At 31.3% G+C, this 19435-nt stretch overlaps 1 protein-coding gene across 1 annotated transcript in view; it reads left to right on the top strand.

The window, feature by feature from the left end:
* The window catches only part of LOC127711056 (uncharacterized), a 73790-nt gene extending 54959 nt beyond the window's left edge, over window positions 1–18831 (top strand). Inside the window, exons 13-16 of the mRNA XM_052217013.1 lie at window positions 6512–6643; window positions 10022–10052; window positions 12876–12906; window positions 14329–18831. Coding sequence (XP_052072973.1) covers window positions 6512–6643; window positions 10022–10052; window positions 12876–12906; window positions 14329–15277 — 1143 coding nt within the window. The 3' untranslated portion in view covers window positions 15278–18831. The remainder of the gene's footprint in view (window positions 1–6511; window positions 6644–10021; window positions 10053–12875; window positions 12907–14328) is intronic.
* The last annotated feature ends 604 nt before the right edge of the window (window positions 18832–19435 follow it).

Genomic DNA, 19435 nt, shown 5'->3' with positions numbered 1-19435 from the left:
TCTTTTGACCTAGGCTTGAGATATTTGGCATGTTAATTGAATTCAGTTGAATTCAAAGTTTTAATTAGAGTGGATATGAAGTAAACAAATACATATTACACAAGCACTTATGAGCTATTCAAATCAACAATACAACAATATAGACACACATTATGACTTGTCAACAAATTCCATGTATACAAAATACATAAATTATCTGTTATCAAGACAAAAATCCATGTAGTTCCATAAAAATTTCAAAAAAGGCATAGTTTCTATTAAGGCTAGGTGTACGTACTTAACTACTCCACAGAATTTTTTTAATTTCACATACGGATTCTGCTTGTAAAAGTACACCAGAAAATAAAATTAAAATGGGGGTAACCATTTTCATTTTTGAGAAATGAGCTCTTGAAATTAACAGTATGAGATGCCAAAAATACAAGGGATACATAGGGAAAATCTTAAAAATCAGAAGATATTTTTTTACATTATCAAGATCTTTAAATTTTGTTGGTCCACAGATATTTAAAAAAAAAATGATATACGAGATTCAAAAATGAACAATGAATCCATTGGTGCAAAGAACCACTGCTCCTGAAAATTTGAACTAGGTGGTTGAATAGATCTGACCAGTGGTCTCGTTAGCCCAAAATAGAAGGGCGCCCCGCCCTTGGTGCCATCAGCCTCGCCCTTCTGCCCTGATGCCTTGTTCCATAATGCCCTTCTGCCGTTTTGACAATGTACTATAAAAATTGCATTTTGTGTCATCGATTTCCTATCAGAATATCAATTATATTCATGACCATGATGATTGCCCCGAGGTTAATCATGTCATTATAATCAATTACAGTAGATAAGACTTCTAAGGTGTTAATTACTAGGTAATTTAAACAATTTACCTTGTTGTCAACATCATAATTAGTCCCCTACCGATGAAGTCGAAGGGGACTTTAGGTTTGCACTCCGTCCGTCTGTCCTTCTGTCAGTCCAGCAAATCAGTTTTCCACACTTTTTTAACTGGATTTTCGAAGGAAATATCGGTTATTAAAATGGTGATATACGGCGAGCGGCTGGGCTGTTCTACGGGCGGCTGCCAAACAGTGTCAGCACAATAACACGAAAACGCTTTAACAAATTTTTTTCAAATTTAAATATGTTGTTTCCTGGGACTTAATGAAGGTCTCTATTAATTTTCAAGATTTTAGTATATCTCCTTTGTGAGTTATCGCCATTTTTAATATCCAAAAGTAGAATTTTTAAATATTTTACTGTTGTTATCATGTTATGATTTGTCTTTTCTCAGAATAAAAATTGGAGTGACAGATTTATTTGAAAATTATCTATTTCCTAAGTGGTAATGATTATAAGCTATATCATTAGACATTATTAATTATGTTAGAGTACTATGTTAAACAACCATAGTTCTGTTCAATTAGATATTATAAATATTTTACATTTCAAATAAAATAATATAGAATTTAAAAAAAAAAAAAAGGGTTTTGGAAAACTTGTAAACGGTTGAGATCCCCACCCCTAAACCATATATATTCTTGTATGGGACAATAAAATTAATCAAATGAAATATAGGGGAAGTCCATTGGGGTAACCCCTACCCCCCTTTTTTTTGATAACTTGTAAACGGTCAAGATTCCCACCCAGAAACCATATATATTCTTGTATGGGACAATATATCAAATCAAATGAAATATAGGGGAAATCCAACAGGGGTAAACCCTACCCCCTTCTTTTTGAAAACTTGTAAACGGTTGAGATCCCCACCCCTAAACCATATATATTCTTGTATCGGACAATAAAATAAAGCAAATTAAATTTAGGGGAAGTCCCCTGGGGTAACCCCTACTCTCCTTTTTTTTGAAAACTTGTAAACGGTCAAGATCCCCACCGCGAAACCATATATATCTTGTATGTTACTATAAAACAAATGAAATGAAATTAAAGGCGAGTTCCTTGGGGTCATTCCCACCTTCTTCCTGTTTAAGAACTTGTAAATGGTCGAGACCCCCGCCCCTAAACCATATATATCCTTGTATGGGACAAAAAAACAAATCATATGAAATAAAGGGCAGGTCCCCTGAGAAAATTAATCAGTTTGTGTTTGTTATATTTGAACATAAATTAAATATATATAGGGTTCTTTCAAGTGCTGAATCTGAACTTGTTATTAATTAGATAATAAGCTATTTTTATTATGAGATAAAGTTTTTGACATTGATAGATAAGTTGCAGATCTGTATTATTTTTTGACACATGAAAGAAACAATATAAGCAACTATTAATTGAATTTGATTATAATATGGAAATATATATAACATCATATCTGATTTTAGAGAATTATTTTGCTGGTTTTTTACTGGTTTATGGAAATAAGTTTGAGTTATTTGTTTTGAAAAGTAATGTGTTTAATTGATAGATATAAAATCATATCTAATTTTAGAGATTTATGAGTGGTTATTTAAAGTCATATCTAATTTTAGAGAATTATTTTGGTGTTTTGTTACTGGTTCATGGAAATAAATTTGAGTTATTGGCGAAATATCATTGGTAAATTGTTTGAAACTTTTGATGACTTGTCTTATCTCACAATAAAAGTTGGAGTGACAGATTTATTTGAAAATTATCTATTTCCTAAGTGGTGATGATTATAAGCTATATTATTAGACATTTTGAAGATTATTTCATTATTAATTATTAATTAGATCTGGGTTATATCTTAGCATATGATAATCATTGGAGTGACAGATTTATTTGAAAAATTACTGTTTCCTGATAAGATCTGTAGGACTGTATATATAAAGTTTGAAATTTACTAGAGATCCCCACCCCTAAACCATATATATTCTTGTATGGGACAATAACACTAATCAAATGAAATATAGGGGAAGTCCAGGGGGGTCACCCCCACCCCCCTTCTTTTTGAAAACTTGTAAACGGTCAAGTATGGGTCAATAAAACAAATCAAATGAAATATAGGGGAAGTCCATGGGGGTAACTCCCACCCCCTTCTTTTTGATAACTTGTAAACGGTCGAGATCCCCACCCTTAAACCATATATATTCTTGAATGGGACAATAAAACAAATCAAATGAAATTGAGGGGAAGTCCCCTGGGGTAACCCCCACCCCCCTTCTTTTTGAAAACTTGTAAATGGTCAAGATCCCCACCCTGAAACCATATAAATTCTTGTATGGGACAATAAAACTAATCAAATGAAGTAAAAGGCGAGTCCCCTGGGGTCACCCCAACCCCCTCCTGTTTGAGAACTTGTAAAAGGTCGAGATCCCCACCCCTAAACCATATATATTCTTGTATGGGACAATTACACAAATCAAATGAAAATATAGGGGAAGTCTATGGGGGTCACCCCCACCCCCTTCTTTTTAAAAACTTGTAAACGGTCAAGATCCCCACCCCGAAACCATATATATTCTTGTATGGGACAATAAAACAAATCAAATGAAATATAGAAGAAATCAATGGGGGTAACTCCCCACCCCCCTTTTTTTTGAAAACTTGTAAACAGTCAAGATCCCCTACCCGAAACCATATATGTTCTTGTATGGGACAATAAAACAAATCAAATGAAATAAAAGGTGAGTCCCCTGGGGTCACCCCACCCCCTCCTGTTTGAGAACTTGTAAACGGTCGAAATCCCCACCCCTTATCCATATATATTCTTGTATGGGACAATAAAACAAATCAAATGAAATATAGGGAAAGTCCATGGGGGTAACCCCCACCCCCTTTCTTTTTGAAAACTTGTAAATGGTCAAGATCCATACCCTGAAACCAAATATATATTCTTGTATGTGACAATAAAACAAATCAAATGAAATATAAGGCGAGTCCCCTTGGGTCTCCCCCACCCCCCTCCTGTTTAAGAACTTGTAAACGGTCAAGCTTTTCATTATTAATAAGATAATACCACATTGAGGTCCAAAGGGTCCTAAATTAAACTTTTGTTTAATTTCATCAAAAATTGAATTCTTCAATTTTATACTACTAAGTGTATTTCATTCAAAACTACGTTTTCAAAAAAAAGTACCATAAAGACAATAATTGTTTAATTTAAACAATTTGGTACGATTAGAAGCAGAATTGTCCTTGCTTTATTTATTTATTTGCTTAAAATTTTATTGTTAGGTTTTTTTACTTTCTGTTGATATAAACACGAGTCGTATTGTGTATCCTCTCTGCCTATCTATATAAAAACGTGGTAATAGAGTCAGACTAACTAATAACAATAGATACTCAGATTTCTGATTAGAGTCATTCTGATAATTTCATAGAAGTTTTAAGACATCACAGGCAAGTCTTTTTGGATTCATTATAGACCACACAAAGTCATTTCTCTTTCGTGAGCCCATTTTTCCTTTCTAGGAGTAAGGGATATCACTAAAAATCCGCTAAGCCCAAATAACTTTCCCCTGCTGTATTGGATAGGTGGAGAAGGGACTTGCAAATACAACAGTCAACAGCACATGCCTGATGCAAGCAGATCTAGTTCACACATTCTTCTCCCCACAACCTAGGACTGTTTCCCATAAAGGGGTCAGTAACCTAAGTCTCTGCTGCTATACCAAATAAGAGCCATATAGCCCTACTCCTTTAACCAAACTTAGCCACCATCACCATTGGGGTATCTTTAGATAGGAATGTGTCTGATGACCTCTCTAGGAAACCAACATGACTTACATATAAAAAAGAATATGTATGATTGCCATGAGACAACTATTCACAAGAGACCAAATGACACAGAAATTAACAACTATAGGTCACCGTACGGCCTTCAACAATGAGCAAAGTCATACCACATAGTCAGCTATAAAAGGCCCCAAAATGACAAATGTAAAACAAATCAAACAAGAAAACTAATTAAGGCCTAAATTATGTACAAAATGATGAATGAAAAACAAATATATAACACAGCAACAAACGACAACCACAGAATTACAGGCTCCTGACTTGGGACAGGCACATACAGAATGTGGCGGGGTGAATTTGACATGTTAGCGGGTGCCCAACCTTCCCCATACCTGGGATGACTTGCATGACTGAAAATAGAACATAGGGGTAAAATTCAAGTTTTGCTTTTTGTCTTGACAACCGCTGTGGATAGAGAAAATCTGAGATCTACCTGCTGTCAAAAACATCAAAACTGTTCAGTGAGTTTAAGAGTAATATCCTAAAGGGTTTTTTTTTACCTCAGGAAAAGATTAGCTTAGCTGTATGTGGCAAAACCTTTCAGATTGTTGGTCTTCACTGCTCTTCAACTTCGTACTGTATTCGGCCTTTAGCTTTGTTGATTGAAGCATCACTGATGAGAGCTTTGTAGACAAAAAGCCCTTCTGGCGTACAAAATTATTAGCTCTTTGAGTTTTTTTAAATGACAAATTTTACCAATTATTTTTCTTCATGTTTGCCTACTATATATTAAAAACTATAATAGATAGAGAGAAACTTTTAACAGCAAAAATGATCAGCAACACAATATCTTCAAATCAGTCAACATGGTAGAAATAATCAGTTGACTTCTTAATGGACTTATTACCCTTTAATAACCAGTTATAGAAATTTTTTTTACCATTTTTTTTTGTTTTTTTGCCAATTATCATGAAAACTATAATAGATTGATAGAAACTTTACAAGCAAAAATGATCTACAAATAAGTCAAATAGCCCAAATTGTAAGTTGACTCCTTATTGGAGTTATTGCCCTTTAATGACGATTTATAGATATTTTTGCATTTTTACCTTTATCTTTAAAATTATAATTGATATAGAAGAAACTTTAAATTGTAAAATGATGAGCAAGACCAGACTTACAAATAAGTCAACAATGCAGAATCATCAGTTGATTCCTTTTAGGAGTTTGCCATTAAATGACTTTTTTACCCTTTTTTGTGTTTTGGGCAAAAACTAGAGAAGATCGAGAGAAACTAAACAGAAAAAAATTATCAGGAATACAAGATTAACAACATGTAGAGATGGATTACACATGAATTATGCGTGTTCAGTTATTAAAAGGAAAATGTCATCATTGAAAGTGAAACAAAGGTAAATCATTTGATTGACTGATTCGATCTACAAAAACTCATTCTTATACAGGTTAAAACGATGATTAACATATATTTTTAACCTATAATATGAAATTAAAAACAGACTTAGAAAAATCCAATTGCACAATTTCGCTATCTATTTATATCTATATCTATTTTATATCACTTATATGACCGTGGGCAGTCTTCGGAGGTCAACTAGATAGTTAATTAGATGGCGTCTAGATTAAAATACAATCGAAACGATGTTACATTTTATTGAGCCCATGCCTTGTAAATTGTTTATTTTAGACTTTTTATAATTTGGATATACGTTTTAGTATGTTATAAATCAAATATGAGAATTTGAGTCATAACAGTGAACATGAATTTGACAGCCAATGCCCCTTTAAAACTTGAAGAATTTATAGAGAAATAAACATACTTACTTTGTTGAGTTTTTGACTATTTTAGGTTGGGTCTGCTGGCCATGGCACTGATTATATAAAAATGCTGAACACAAAATCAAGACTTGATCATTTGAGGAAAAGGAAACAAGTCAAAAAGAACTTAATTAAAGCATATGAGAAAACACTCCAATTGCAGGTAAGAAACACAGTTTACACACACAGATATTTACATATATGTATATAAATGTTACAATACAAATTGGAATTCATTAGTAATCAGTATGCTCCTAGTACAAATTGGAATTCCAATATCTACTAGTAGAAATTGGGATATGCAGATTTGTCCTAGGAGTATCCTGGATAGTACTAGATGGTTACTAAAAAAGACAAAATAAGTGTAATATTTTGTTTTTCTTTCTAACAAAATAAACTAATATAATCAAACTTGTCTAAATCTAAAAGAAAAGAGGAAGGGCCAATATCCTATGAACAGGGTTTCCCCTGGGTAAATTTTCTTTTTCGCCACCTCTTTCGCCAAAACAATATATTTAATGCCACTTTCATTTTTTTTCGCCAACTAACATAAACATATTTTGAGTTTAAAATTTTCCTTCTTTCTAACAAAAAAAAATCAGTTGTCACATTGTTATATAAAAATTAGAAGATATTGTATGATTGCCAATGAGAAAACTCTTCAGAAGAGACCAAATGACATAGACGTTACCAATTCAATATGTCTCCGTACAGAATTCTGCCGGGGAACACAAGATTCATCTATAATATTTAGTCCCCAAGGGTGAGTGGGGATTTGAAATATGGTCACTACAGGTCTTCTTCCGACCGGCAGTAAAACCCTTGCCAAAGTGGGGCGTCCGTTTGGCTGATCGGGATGTATCAAGTATGCAGCAATGCACGGTCAGAATGGGGACATTAAATCCGATGCCTCGTGTAGAGAGAGTGTCCCGCTCTCTGCACGTTAAGAATCCTTGCAACAACTCTTTGGGGGGGGGGGGGGGGGGGGGTCCGTAGGTGGCCTGTTGCAAGGCTTAACTTCTGTCCCTATCCAATATACCCTCATTTTCCTGTGGCAGTTCAAATTTTCCTGACCTGCAACCCAGTTGACCTCTCGTACCAGACCTACCTATTGTATTTATTAATAAATTTATTCTCCTCCTGAACATGCATGAAATATTTGCCACTGGATGTTAAGCAACCAACAGTCAATCAATCATCTATAATAGTTTATAAGATACTTCCCATCTAGTTGAGGGATAAAGACTAAAGTCAGAGATTCTTCTTACTTTTGAATATTTTTCTTCTTAACAATAGTTTTCTTTTCCGGACCATCATTAAATTAATAAACGAATAGTTTGAACATAAAACTATGGCCTCAAACACATGCTTCGCAAAAACGATTGTAAATCACCCACTTCAAACAACCGGTTTTTTCCCCCAGACCATTGTTAAAAGAAAAAGAGGAGATGTAAAATATGCTTCAAACAAGTGCGTCGCTTAAACGCTGTCCAGTACCCACTTCAAAACAATTATTTCAATCAAAGTTAAAAAAAATTCTTTAAGAGACATGTGAAGCCATTAAACCAAACCGTTTCATGAAACAATACAATTAACACCTTTATTAATTATAATCCTTTGTCAGTTTGTTGCCGATAGCTATAAAATGCAATCAGCTGAATATTGATCAAAATCGTAACGAGTTCAAGGTATTTCCAGTATTGTCTGATCAGCGAAAAGTCAGAGTAACTCGAAAAAAGTAAACAATGGATGAAGTTGAACCGGTATATTTCTTTCGCCAATAAGGAATTTTAGTCACCAGAATTTTTATTTTTTTGCAAAATGCGAAAATGGCCACCCCCAGCGGAAACCCTGCCTATGAATATATTTCGCAGCAGAGCCATTTTGGCTGGGTTGGATGAAGTCCAAAACTGGCTTAATAGTATGGCGATGGTTATAAGTATAGGTACCTAATTTATGTAATGAACTCCTACTACAGCTTTCAACACAGATCCCTTAAACTACACATGAAGATTGCACATATGTTGAAGTTGTGGACCTGCTATTATGGAAGTTATTGGGGAATTTTTAGGCATTTTTCCCAGACTTTGGAACTTAGTCATTTTTCAAATATTTAAATGTTCATTTTACAAACATTGGAAGTTCTCCGTTGTTTAAAAACATTCTTTGCAAGATGCCATTTGATTCTTTGATTTATTTTTTCTAAAAGTCCTTCAATATTCATAAAATTCACATAAGTACATATGAGGTACTTGATCAAATTATAGATACTTATATATGGTGAAACACTTTAATTTTTAGCAAATTTTGAGTAATTTTAAAAGAACAGTCTTCACCAAAATTAAAATTATTTTGGAAGTATTTTTGATATCGTTCAGATGAAAATGTATTATTTATGTTAATGATGTCTTTCAATACAAAATTTAACAAAAACATGTTAATTTTTCAATAATGTCTCAAAATCAAAAGTTACCCTAAACTCAGTAGAGAGAGAACATGATGAGGTCATCAGTCTACATCGTTAAACAGTGATAAACAGATTATCAATGATCTTTTAAACTCCAGGATATCTCTTGTTTGAAAAACCACTGATAATCTATAAACTTTTCATCTAAAAAATGTATGTATACATAAATTTTCTTGAAAGTTTTTTACAGAATAATTATACACATAAACCTGACAGGGATGTTCATGCGAAGGTCATCAATAACTATTGAAATGAAAACTGGCTTCAAATGGAGATCTAAATTGAAGCCATAAAGAAAAATACCTTTTTATTTCCTTTTCAAGAACTGAGGAAATGAAAAAAAACCAAACCATGCATACATGTTCTTTAAATGGTATTTTCCAAGTGCTGTAACTTCAGTCTTGGTATTTACCATAAGTTATTGCTTTGGTTCTGATGAAATGCTTATACTTGCATTTGGTCAAAATACATCAAAGTGATCATTCAGGCTCCTAGGTGCCTATTGGTTTTACTTTCCATTGAATTTTGCAAACACAATTTGTATGTGGATTTTCAACATCGTTGTTTATAAAATCTTGCTGTGATTTCTACATCTATACAGCATTTTGCCTTCTATGATAAAAATTATAATAGATAAATATACACTTTAAATCACAAAAATGATCAGCAAGTCAAGATCTACTAACAAGTTAAATTTTGCTGATATAGTTAGTAGACTGTCACTCTTTAAAGGAGTGATTGCCCTTTAATGAGGATTTATTCTCGTCTATAATGTTGGAGAGTGTCCCTCTTTTGTGTTTTGAGCAAAAAGTAAAGAAGATAGAGAGAAACTAAACAGACTAAATGATCAGCAATACAAAATCAACAAAACAGAGATTTTTGTCATGAATTCTATTCTCGTCTTTAATGTTGGAGAGTGTCCTTTGATGAATAGGCACATGTCCTTTTTTGACCTGCATTGAAGAAGAAAATGACAGATCATAACGCGTTCAAACTTTTTCTGTCCAATTTTAGTATTAAGAGGGGTTTTTTTATATATTAAGTTTTATAGCTAATGATTTAATATGTTTTCAGGAATCAAAAAAAGATTTACATAAAGAAGCAGGTAATTATATCTTTATAAATGTGTAAAATATGAATACAAACTACTGTATATGTACTTTTTTTCATGTATTTGGTATTGCCGACATATTCATGTGTACTTTATTTTAGTGTATTACCGAAATTGAAAAAAAATATAGATAATAGTCTGTTTACTAGGAAGTGATATGAGTTTATATTTAGGATAGTAGGTACCCTTCACCATGTTCACAGATTAATGAGTAATAGTGTGAACGAGAAAACTTTGAAACGTTGAATCTGGGATGGCAAAAGTATGTGTTAAAAATTAACTTGGCCATTTGAAGCCAAATTTTTCAGTTTACAATAATGTTTGCTTGTAATTTTGCCTGAAATTGATTTAACTACAGTTATTTTCTTAAAATATTTAATTTTTCTTTAATCAAGTCTACATTTGTTTACCAATATAATACAAGCCAGAGTTCCTGTTTACACAATTGATGAATTATTCAATCAATGCAATCATTAAAACTGTCATTAGTTTAAATGGAGATGATTATCCGATTAAGTTATAAACTACACAATAAAACTGTCAAACCAGCGTGCGTCTTTCTGTGATATCTTTAATCCTTAATTGGCTCTAAATGTGGATCACTCGTATTGTTGTTACAAAATCACAGTTCAAATGAGGCTCTTAGGGGTAATCCAGGTAGATATTCAAGTACAATTGTCAAGATCATTTGAGATATATTGTATTCCAGGTTTTTAATATGCATGAAAATTTTTATGTTTGTGTGTATTTATTTCGCGAAAATATTTTTACATGTTTCATTTGTATACCCCCTTCGAAGGAGTGTGGTATACTGTTTTACCCTTGGCTGCCTGTCCCATGAGATTTTGAGAGCTTTCTGGAATTTGTTATACAGCTTGTGGATTTGCTATACCATGTGATGCATTTTCACAATCATTGCTTATTAACTTCCTACCAAGTTATAAGGATTTGCCTAATTATATTGTATCAGTTTTACGCTAAAATACTCCTTGAAGCCTCTATTTTTTTGGAGGCCATGGTGTTGCCTACTTTGTTTGACTCCAAGGGAAGGTAATTATTAGTTTTGGGTTAATGAAATAATGTGACATTCTTTAAGAGACATCATGATAAGGGTGTTTTCCAGATTTTAGCAAAACATAAGCTAATTTTTGGAACATTTCAGATAATTTAAGAGAGTACAAGCATCCCCTTTGCCAGCAACAAGATAAACACACAAAATATATTTTCTGTGTGAACGAAAATCTAATGAAGGAAGGATTGTTCTCAATATCATATTTCATGATGTATGAGTCAAACAGTCAGAAATTTATATAATTTTCCATTTTACTGTATTTTCTTGACAATACAGTTAAAGGGGCACTAGCTATGAGATATATAAAAAAATTAATAAATGATTTTTTTTGTTCAATCATTTATAATGAAAGTGAAATAGTGAAATAATAATTTGCTTTTAGCAGCCAGTTTGGTTCAATTTTATCTAAAGCTAAGAAACATCACTGATGAATTATTCACTTGCAAGTGAATAATTCGACCTCATTGAATCCGTATTTATGTGACCTTCAGTTTAACCCCTTAGATAGAGATGGGTTATGCATGAATTATGCGTGTTCAGTTATTAAAAGGAAAAGAATGTCAACATTGAAAGTGTAACAAGGGTAAACCATTTGATTGACTGATTCAATTGACAAAAAATCATTCTTATACAGGTAGAAACGATGATTAACATATATTTTTTAACCTATTAAAATGAAATCATACAGACTTAGAAAAATCTAATTGCACGAGTTCGCTATCTATTTATATCTATATTTATGTTTATATCGGGTTATATGACCGTCGGCAGTCTTCAAAGGTCACCTCAATAGTTAATAAAATGGCGTCTTGACTAAAATACACATGAACTGCTTGTACATATTATTGAGCCCATGCATTGTAAATTGTTTATTTTAGACTTTTCACAATTTGGATATGCGTTTTAGTATTTTATAAATCAAATATGAGAATTTGAGTCAAATCGGTGAACATGAATTTGACAGCTGGGAAAACAGCAGTGTTTCATTGAAAAAATAGATTGAACAGATGATTTTTATACGACAATCCAAATTCAGACCTGTATCAAGCTTGAATATTGTGTCCATTTTTGCCCCAACTGTTTAGGGTTGGACCTCTGCGGTCGTATCCAGCTGCGCTCGGCGAAGCAGTTTATTTAGATTGTAGAAATTTATGTACATGTATATATATACAATTTTATGGTCAATTTTGCCTCTAATACATTGTACTACCATCTCCTTGTTTATATGACCATCAGAATGAAATGTTTTAATAATAAGAATATGATATTAAAGATTATTATGTAAAGAGGTGACAGTTAACTATAAAACCAATCTATCCTCGGGTCATCATGATATACATTTAAATATAAGTAACAAAGAATTACAAAATTATCAAACAATCACACACTTTAAAAAAGATCCAATGAGAAATTGTAATGAAATATACCATTTTTTAGAACAGGTAAAAATGATGAATTCATAAGATTTTACTGTCTTAGCTGTTTACATATCGGTGCTGAGGCTGAAAGTGAATCAGCATCTAAAATTAGTTTTGCTGCCCTTTTCTGCAATTTTATAATTCTTACTAGCTCATGTTTAGGACAAAAACTCCAAACATTAAAACAATAGTCAAGCAGTGGGAGAATATAACTATTATAAAAGATTTTTCTGGAATCAATATTTAGAAATTTATAAATCTTAGGTCTTGATATTGGTATTGTATATATATAAAACAAACTAGAATAATTTTCTTTTCATATTTCAGATGTTTTTGGTTATAACTATGAGATTATAATGTAAGTACAATGCAACTCTGGCAAGTATGTTGAGCTTTACATTATAAGTAGCCACAATACCAGGGTAAAACTAGTTTTTTAGGTGCCTGTTTTCTAAGGACCCTTTAAACTATGGGTTGTTTCATATTTTTTAAGGAAATGCAGTGACCTGTATGAATGTGTAGCTATGAATAAAAGTGGATATTTGTTAAATTTCATTAAGTCAGCAACCCAACAAACATTATAGAAAACACATTACAATGCAGGGTTTTATTTACATTGATGACTTGATAAATGTCGTCCTCCCAATTGCAACCCACGAGTATATATATATATTGCAGTGAAAATGATTATGAATGATAAAATTCTGTATGTTTCCATTTTTGTCTGGCCTGGGACAAAAGTCACGAAAAATGAGACATAAGGATTGCTTTTCTGGTGGCAAGATAATGATGACGGCATCAACAATTGTTAAGTTTTGTGCTTAAGTTAGTTTGATTGGAACTCCTTGTGATAGATCAATTATATTTTGTATGAAGTTGCATTACTATCAGTATATATAAGTTTGACAACTATTTTGAGGCCCTGCCCCCTAGGTCATGGTCAAGTGACTGAATTGATTATGGATTTCAATATTAAGTTTTCTGCTTTAGTAAGTTTGATAGGAACTGCTTATGATAGACAATTATATTTCTATAAAGTTACATTACTGTCCATACATCTTTTGGTTTGTTGACCATTTCGAGGCCCTGATCTATAGAATGTAATGCCCAATGCACCCTGTATTGTTTATCTAAAAAGAAGTGAATTGATGACAATCAAGCCAGCCACATAAAAGTTTTGATTTCATTAATGCAATCTTTACTCCAAACATAGAAAACTAAAGACTGAGCAACACAAACTCTTTCAAAAAGTCAGGTGCTCTGGAAGAACCTTTAGCTACTTAACTTTGGTTTAATAATCAATATTAAAGTATGGTCATCCATTTTCAGACATAAACATAGAAACCAACATAACTGTAAAAAAAAAAATTTGATAGAACATCCATTGAATTTTGGATTACAAATTTGATAAAAAATTTAATCAAATGAAGGACCAATTGCTGCTAAACTAAATATTAGATTTATAATCTTCAATTTATTTGACTGTCAATTTGAAAGCAGGAAGTTCCCACCGCAAGAAATTTATATATGTGATACTTGATGCTAGTCGATTTGAAATGCAATGAAAAATAACTGTAAAGTCGGTTATGGACTAGCTTCTGAACTTATGGAGATTGAATAGGTTTAGTAGGGTTAGAGGGTAGCCATTGTTGTCAATACACATACAATCAAGGTGAGAAATACTGGCTCTATATAAGAGCATGTTGTTCAATTTGAAGACTTCAAAAAGTCATTTGTAGTTTTCTAAAGTTAATATAATTTTTTTTTTTTTCATATTTAGGTGCTTATCATGTAAAACAACAAGGGAAGAAAACCTCCTGTGCTGGTGCAAAGAATGTAGCATGGTATTATGCGACTCTTGTTCAGCTGAACATAGAATTAGCACAAAAGATCACACAATAGTGTACTCCCCAAATATAACATTTGGATATAAACTTGAGAGAAGTTTCAAAATTGAATCGTTACTTGGTATGATAGAAGATGTAAAGTTTGTTAGTAGGGATAATATAGTAATGTTGAATGTCTGGAATGAACAATTGATTGTTTGTCACCTTGATGGGACAAATCAGCGAGATATATCACTCAATATAGAAGACCTGTCAGCCGAAGCAATGCCCAACCAAGATCTGCAGATGTCCCACCAAATTGCAGTTATTGATGACACTATTGTTGCGGTCAGTTTATGTCGGTATAGAACCGTAGTATTAGTAGATATAATAAACGGCTTAATTACAAAGAATATACCAATTGAAAGGTTAACTGGTGGAATTGCAGTTATGGACAAAAGGCTTTTGGTTTGTGCTGAAACAGAAGTCTTAGAAGTGAACATAAGCATTCAGAATGAAGATAATAATATTGAGCCTAAACATATAATGAATGTTTCTGACACAAAGATTTTATTTTCTGTAGATGATGTGAATCTTTGTTGTGTTCATTACAACCAAAGAATCTCCTGCTTCAATATGAATGGACAACAGTTAAATGCATTCTCTACCAGTCCATTTAACTTCCAAAGCATGACATTGGATGAAGAAAAAAATATATTGTTTATGGATGGATCTAATGTAAAGCAGACAAGGACAGATGGCACAAACACAAAGACAGTTATTACATTACCAAAGCCAGAAGATCATTCCAACTCTGAATCAACAGCCTTATGTTGGATGCCAGCTCGAAAGTTCATTATTGTCACGCGATATGACACTGTATATGTTTATAAGAAGATTTAAGGTAGATTCACTGTATACCACCATCTTGGATTGTAAAATAGCAGTACATAATCAGTCTAGTTCTTTACCTAAACAGCAAATTTTGAGACAGATTTGTAATTTATGTGCAAGACTATTTAATTATGTAAAGATAACTTTTATAATAAAAATTTTAGACTGGAGGGATAGTGAAATTTTCGCTTTTTACTTGTAGCAAGAAAACAAGTTCAGTGACACCATTTTTTCTTTTTATTTTCTTAAAGCATATTATGAAACCTATCTTCTCATGTTTTATTTCAAAATTCTATCTCATAGATTTCTTTTTATTTCACAAAAATGTGTTTTTTCATGAACAATCTATGCAAATTAATGCAATTTTGCATGACTGGTAGCTTGAAAAATAGCATGGTGACCCATACTTTTAATTATATTTTTGAAAAAAGCATAGTATAATCTTCATTTTGAAAAGTATAAGAACATTCTATCTGAGGAAATATATACCAATGATCCACCTTAACAAATACAAAAATTTGATAACCATTGATCTGTCTCCTACAATTATGATTTTCTTGAATGTTGAATTTAAACAACAATTTAAATCAAACAGAGGGACCAAAGCAAATGTATGATATAGAGTAATTTCCTGTTTATTACAGTGTTATTTATGAGTCAGTAATCATTCATCATATACTATTAGATTTTGTCTGTCAGATATCAGTGAAGGTTAATCCAGAAAATGCTTAGAACGCACAAAATGATACTCTGTGATACTGTTTTTTTTATCATGGTTTATCATGTCTTCATGCACATTTTATTTTTCACTTACATTATGGATGACACTTTGGCATCTAGTGGTCATATTATTCTATTGTTTACATTTGATAAAAAAGAAATAATCATTCTAGGATTAATAAGAGTATGATTTTTTGTGATTTTGTTTGCCAGATAATGACTTTTATTACACCTTCTTCTTTGAATATATATCCATTGGAGAGTGCCTGAAAGTTCTATATAGAATAATTATAATCATTGATGGTCAGCCCTTTTTTGGATAGATTTTGAAGTATTGAGTGAGTTAGACAATTATTGCTTTTGCTGTGTTACTTACATTTTGACTTACCTGAAAGTTAGTGAGTAGGTTTATGAAAGAATTATTGTAAAGTGCAAAAAAAAAAATGAAAACAACAAGTTATATGAATTTAATTCGTCTGAAGCTCTTTTCTGGATTTACCTTCATCAGAGTGTACATCAAAGAAGGTTCTTTGACCTTATTTTATACTCTGGTCAGCTTTCAATTACTATAAGTAATAAATGAGATATGATTTGGTCAATTGATAGATGTAAATGTCTGTGTGACAGAGTGTACTTGATCACAACCTTTTTTATTGGTTTAATCATTAGTCTAAATAGATCTTTTTAATTAGTTCTGTAATAAAGTTCAAGTAGTAACAGACCAATTATATTTCATCTCTAAAACATTGTTAGGTATATATGTCAATTTGACAGAGAAGGTTATATCAAAAACAATGTAATTTTGAAAGCTTAGGACATTTGATAAATGTAGGTTTGCCATGACATCATTGATTTCAACATATTATACTTTCAGAATCAATAAAAAGGGTGCAATGATACTACATGGGTTTGAATGTTTTGTAGCATGAATTTATTTACACTGTATACATGATTTTAATGTATTTGTATGTGTCTTATTTGACACAAAGATCTAAAAAAATGTTACAGTGTATTAGTATAAATGTACTAAAAGTATTATATTTGTAAACAGATAATTTGATAGATAAAAAAGTGTTAAGAAAACAGCAACAATAGTTAACTGTAAGTTTCTTGTAAGTTTAAGATATAAAACATTAGTATTTCATGATAAAGTAACTGCTGATAGAGAATGACACCAATATAGCTTTCTGCTTTGAATTTGGTTGCATTAGTAGTCTAAAATACATTTTTCAAACAGTAAAAGATTTGGGAAACGGACGAAAGTCAGAGGACAAAAAGTCACAGGACAGAAAGTCACAAATTTGATAGGACAAAAAGTCACAAATAATTTGTATACAATATTTGAATATTCAAGAGAAAGATCTTGAAAAATTTACTTTTTATTAAATATATTCATTTTACAGTTTAGGAAATAGTTCATTGGACTAGATAAATGAAGATTTATTAAATTTGAATCATGCAAAGGATATATTTCTTGGCACCATGAAGCCGTTTAAGTACAAAGCCACTTTGACATTTTGTTTTCTTAACAATTGTTTGATCATTATTGATATTTTTTTAATCAATTTTGTTTACCAAGTAGCTTTATATAAAAAAGTTCAAGAAAAATACAAAAATGTTTTTTTTTAAAATAAGTGTTTTCTTGTTCAAAGAAACATAATTTCAAACTGAATTGTGACTTTTTGTCTGTGACTTTTTGTCCTGTGACTTTCTGTCCTACATTCAAAGATTTCCCTCCATCAGGTTTGATATGCTAATAGATGCAACACGTTCCAACAATCCACTGTAGTTTTAATACAGAGTATTACTTAACAAAATATCATCCTTGTTCACTGTTTTAGATTTCCCATACATAAATTTCAAATGGTTAGATTCAAAGTCACATTTGTTTACCTCTTTGTATATTTTTACTTAAAACAACAAAATATACTTTGTTGTGATTTAAATTTTTTATGAAAAATATTTATTATTGACATAGTAATTTTATTTATTTTACATATTTATTTTCACTTTATTTTTTACATTTAGAAGATTTTTATATTAAAAATGATGAATTTGATTTTATTTTTTTAATTAAGTGTTTATATTTGATTGACCAAGTTTTACACCAATAAAGTCCCAAATACTATAGTTTAAGATGGAGATACATAAAAAATTATGTTGAGAAAATGACCTTCTAGATTTAATATGTATCAAGTTTTTGTTATTATGACTTATAAAATTAAAACAAATAAAATTATATTTTCATCTTTTCGTGTACAAAATGTATTACTTAGTCATAATCCTGATTTGTTAGTATTCATAATTAGTTCAGTTATTAAGTTCTACTAGTATCAGACCTATTATATTTGGTCTCTAAAAAAGTGTTAGGCATATATATTTCAACATGACAGAGAAGGCTATTTCAAAAGTCCTTTAATTGTAAAATTGTATGACATTTGATAAATGTAGTTTGACCATGACATCATTGATTTCAAAATATTATTCTGTCTTAATCAATTAAATAGGTGCAATGATACTGCTGCTTGCCAACATGTATCATATTTTCACGTCTGGGCCTTTTATAGCCGACCATATGGTATGGGTTATTTCTCATTGTTGAAGGCCTTACGGTTGTCTATAATTGCTTACATCCACTTCATTTGAACTGTGGTGGATAGTTGTCTCATTGGCAATCATACCACATCTCCTTATTTTTATATGGGTTTGAATATTGTAACATGTTTGTAGATGAATTTATTGGTACTGTTAATGTTATTACATTATATGCATAATTTTAATATGTTTGTAATAATAAAACTTTGTATGTGTCTTATATTATTTTAGTAAAAAGTATATATTAATCATGTTAATATGATATTTTGATAGATAGAAAAAGTGTTTAGAAAACAGCAACTTAATGTAACTGTCTGAAAGGCAGTTTTAGATTTCATATAGATATTATTAGTTTCCAATTAAGGTAGATTCTATACCGCCATCTTGGATTGTACAATCACAGTACAAAATTGGTCTAGTTATTTGCCCAAATCTGCAAATTTGGAGACAGATTTAATGGTTAGATTGTTTATTTATATAAAGAAAACTTGGTGATTTATTGTATTATTCAAAATATTTAAACAAATATCAAATTTTGTGTTTTTAGAATCATTTTTTTTCAAATAAGTCATTTAAGGGGAGATAACTCTTTTAGTAAAAAATATATACTGGACTGATAGGGAAATTTTTTATTTTTACTTGTAGCAAGAAAACAAGTTTGGTGACATCATTTTTTGTTTTTATTTTTTTAAAACATATTATAAAACCTATCTTCTTACAATTTATTTCAAAATTCTATCTTATAGAATTTTTTTTATGCACACAAATGTGTTTTTTCATGAACAATCTAACCAAATTTAGGCAATTTTCAACGACTCATATCTTGGAAAAGAGCACAGTGACCCATACTTT

Source organism: Mytilus californianus, unplaced genomic scaffold, assembly GCF_021869535.1.
Source record: "Mytilus californianus isolate M0D057914Y unplaced genomic scaffold, xbMytCali1.0.p SCAF_8, whole genome shotgun sequence".
Taxonomy (NCBI): domain Eukaryota; kingdom Metazoa; phylum Mollusca; class Bivalvia; order Mytilida; family Mytilidae; genus Mytilus; species Mytilus californianus.
The sequence above is the reverse complement of the archived record's forward strand: the minus strand, read 5'-3'. Positions and strand labels throughout refer to the sequence as shown.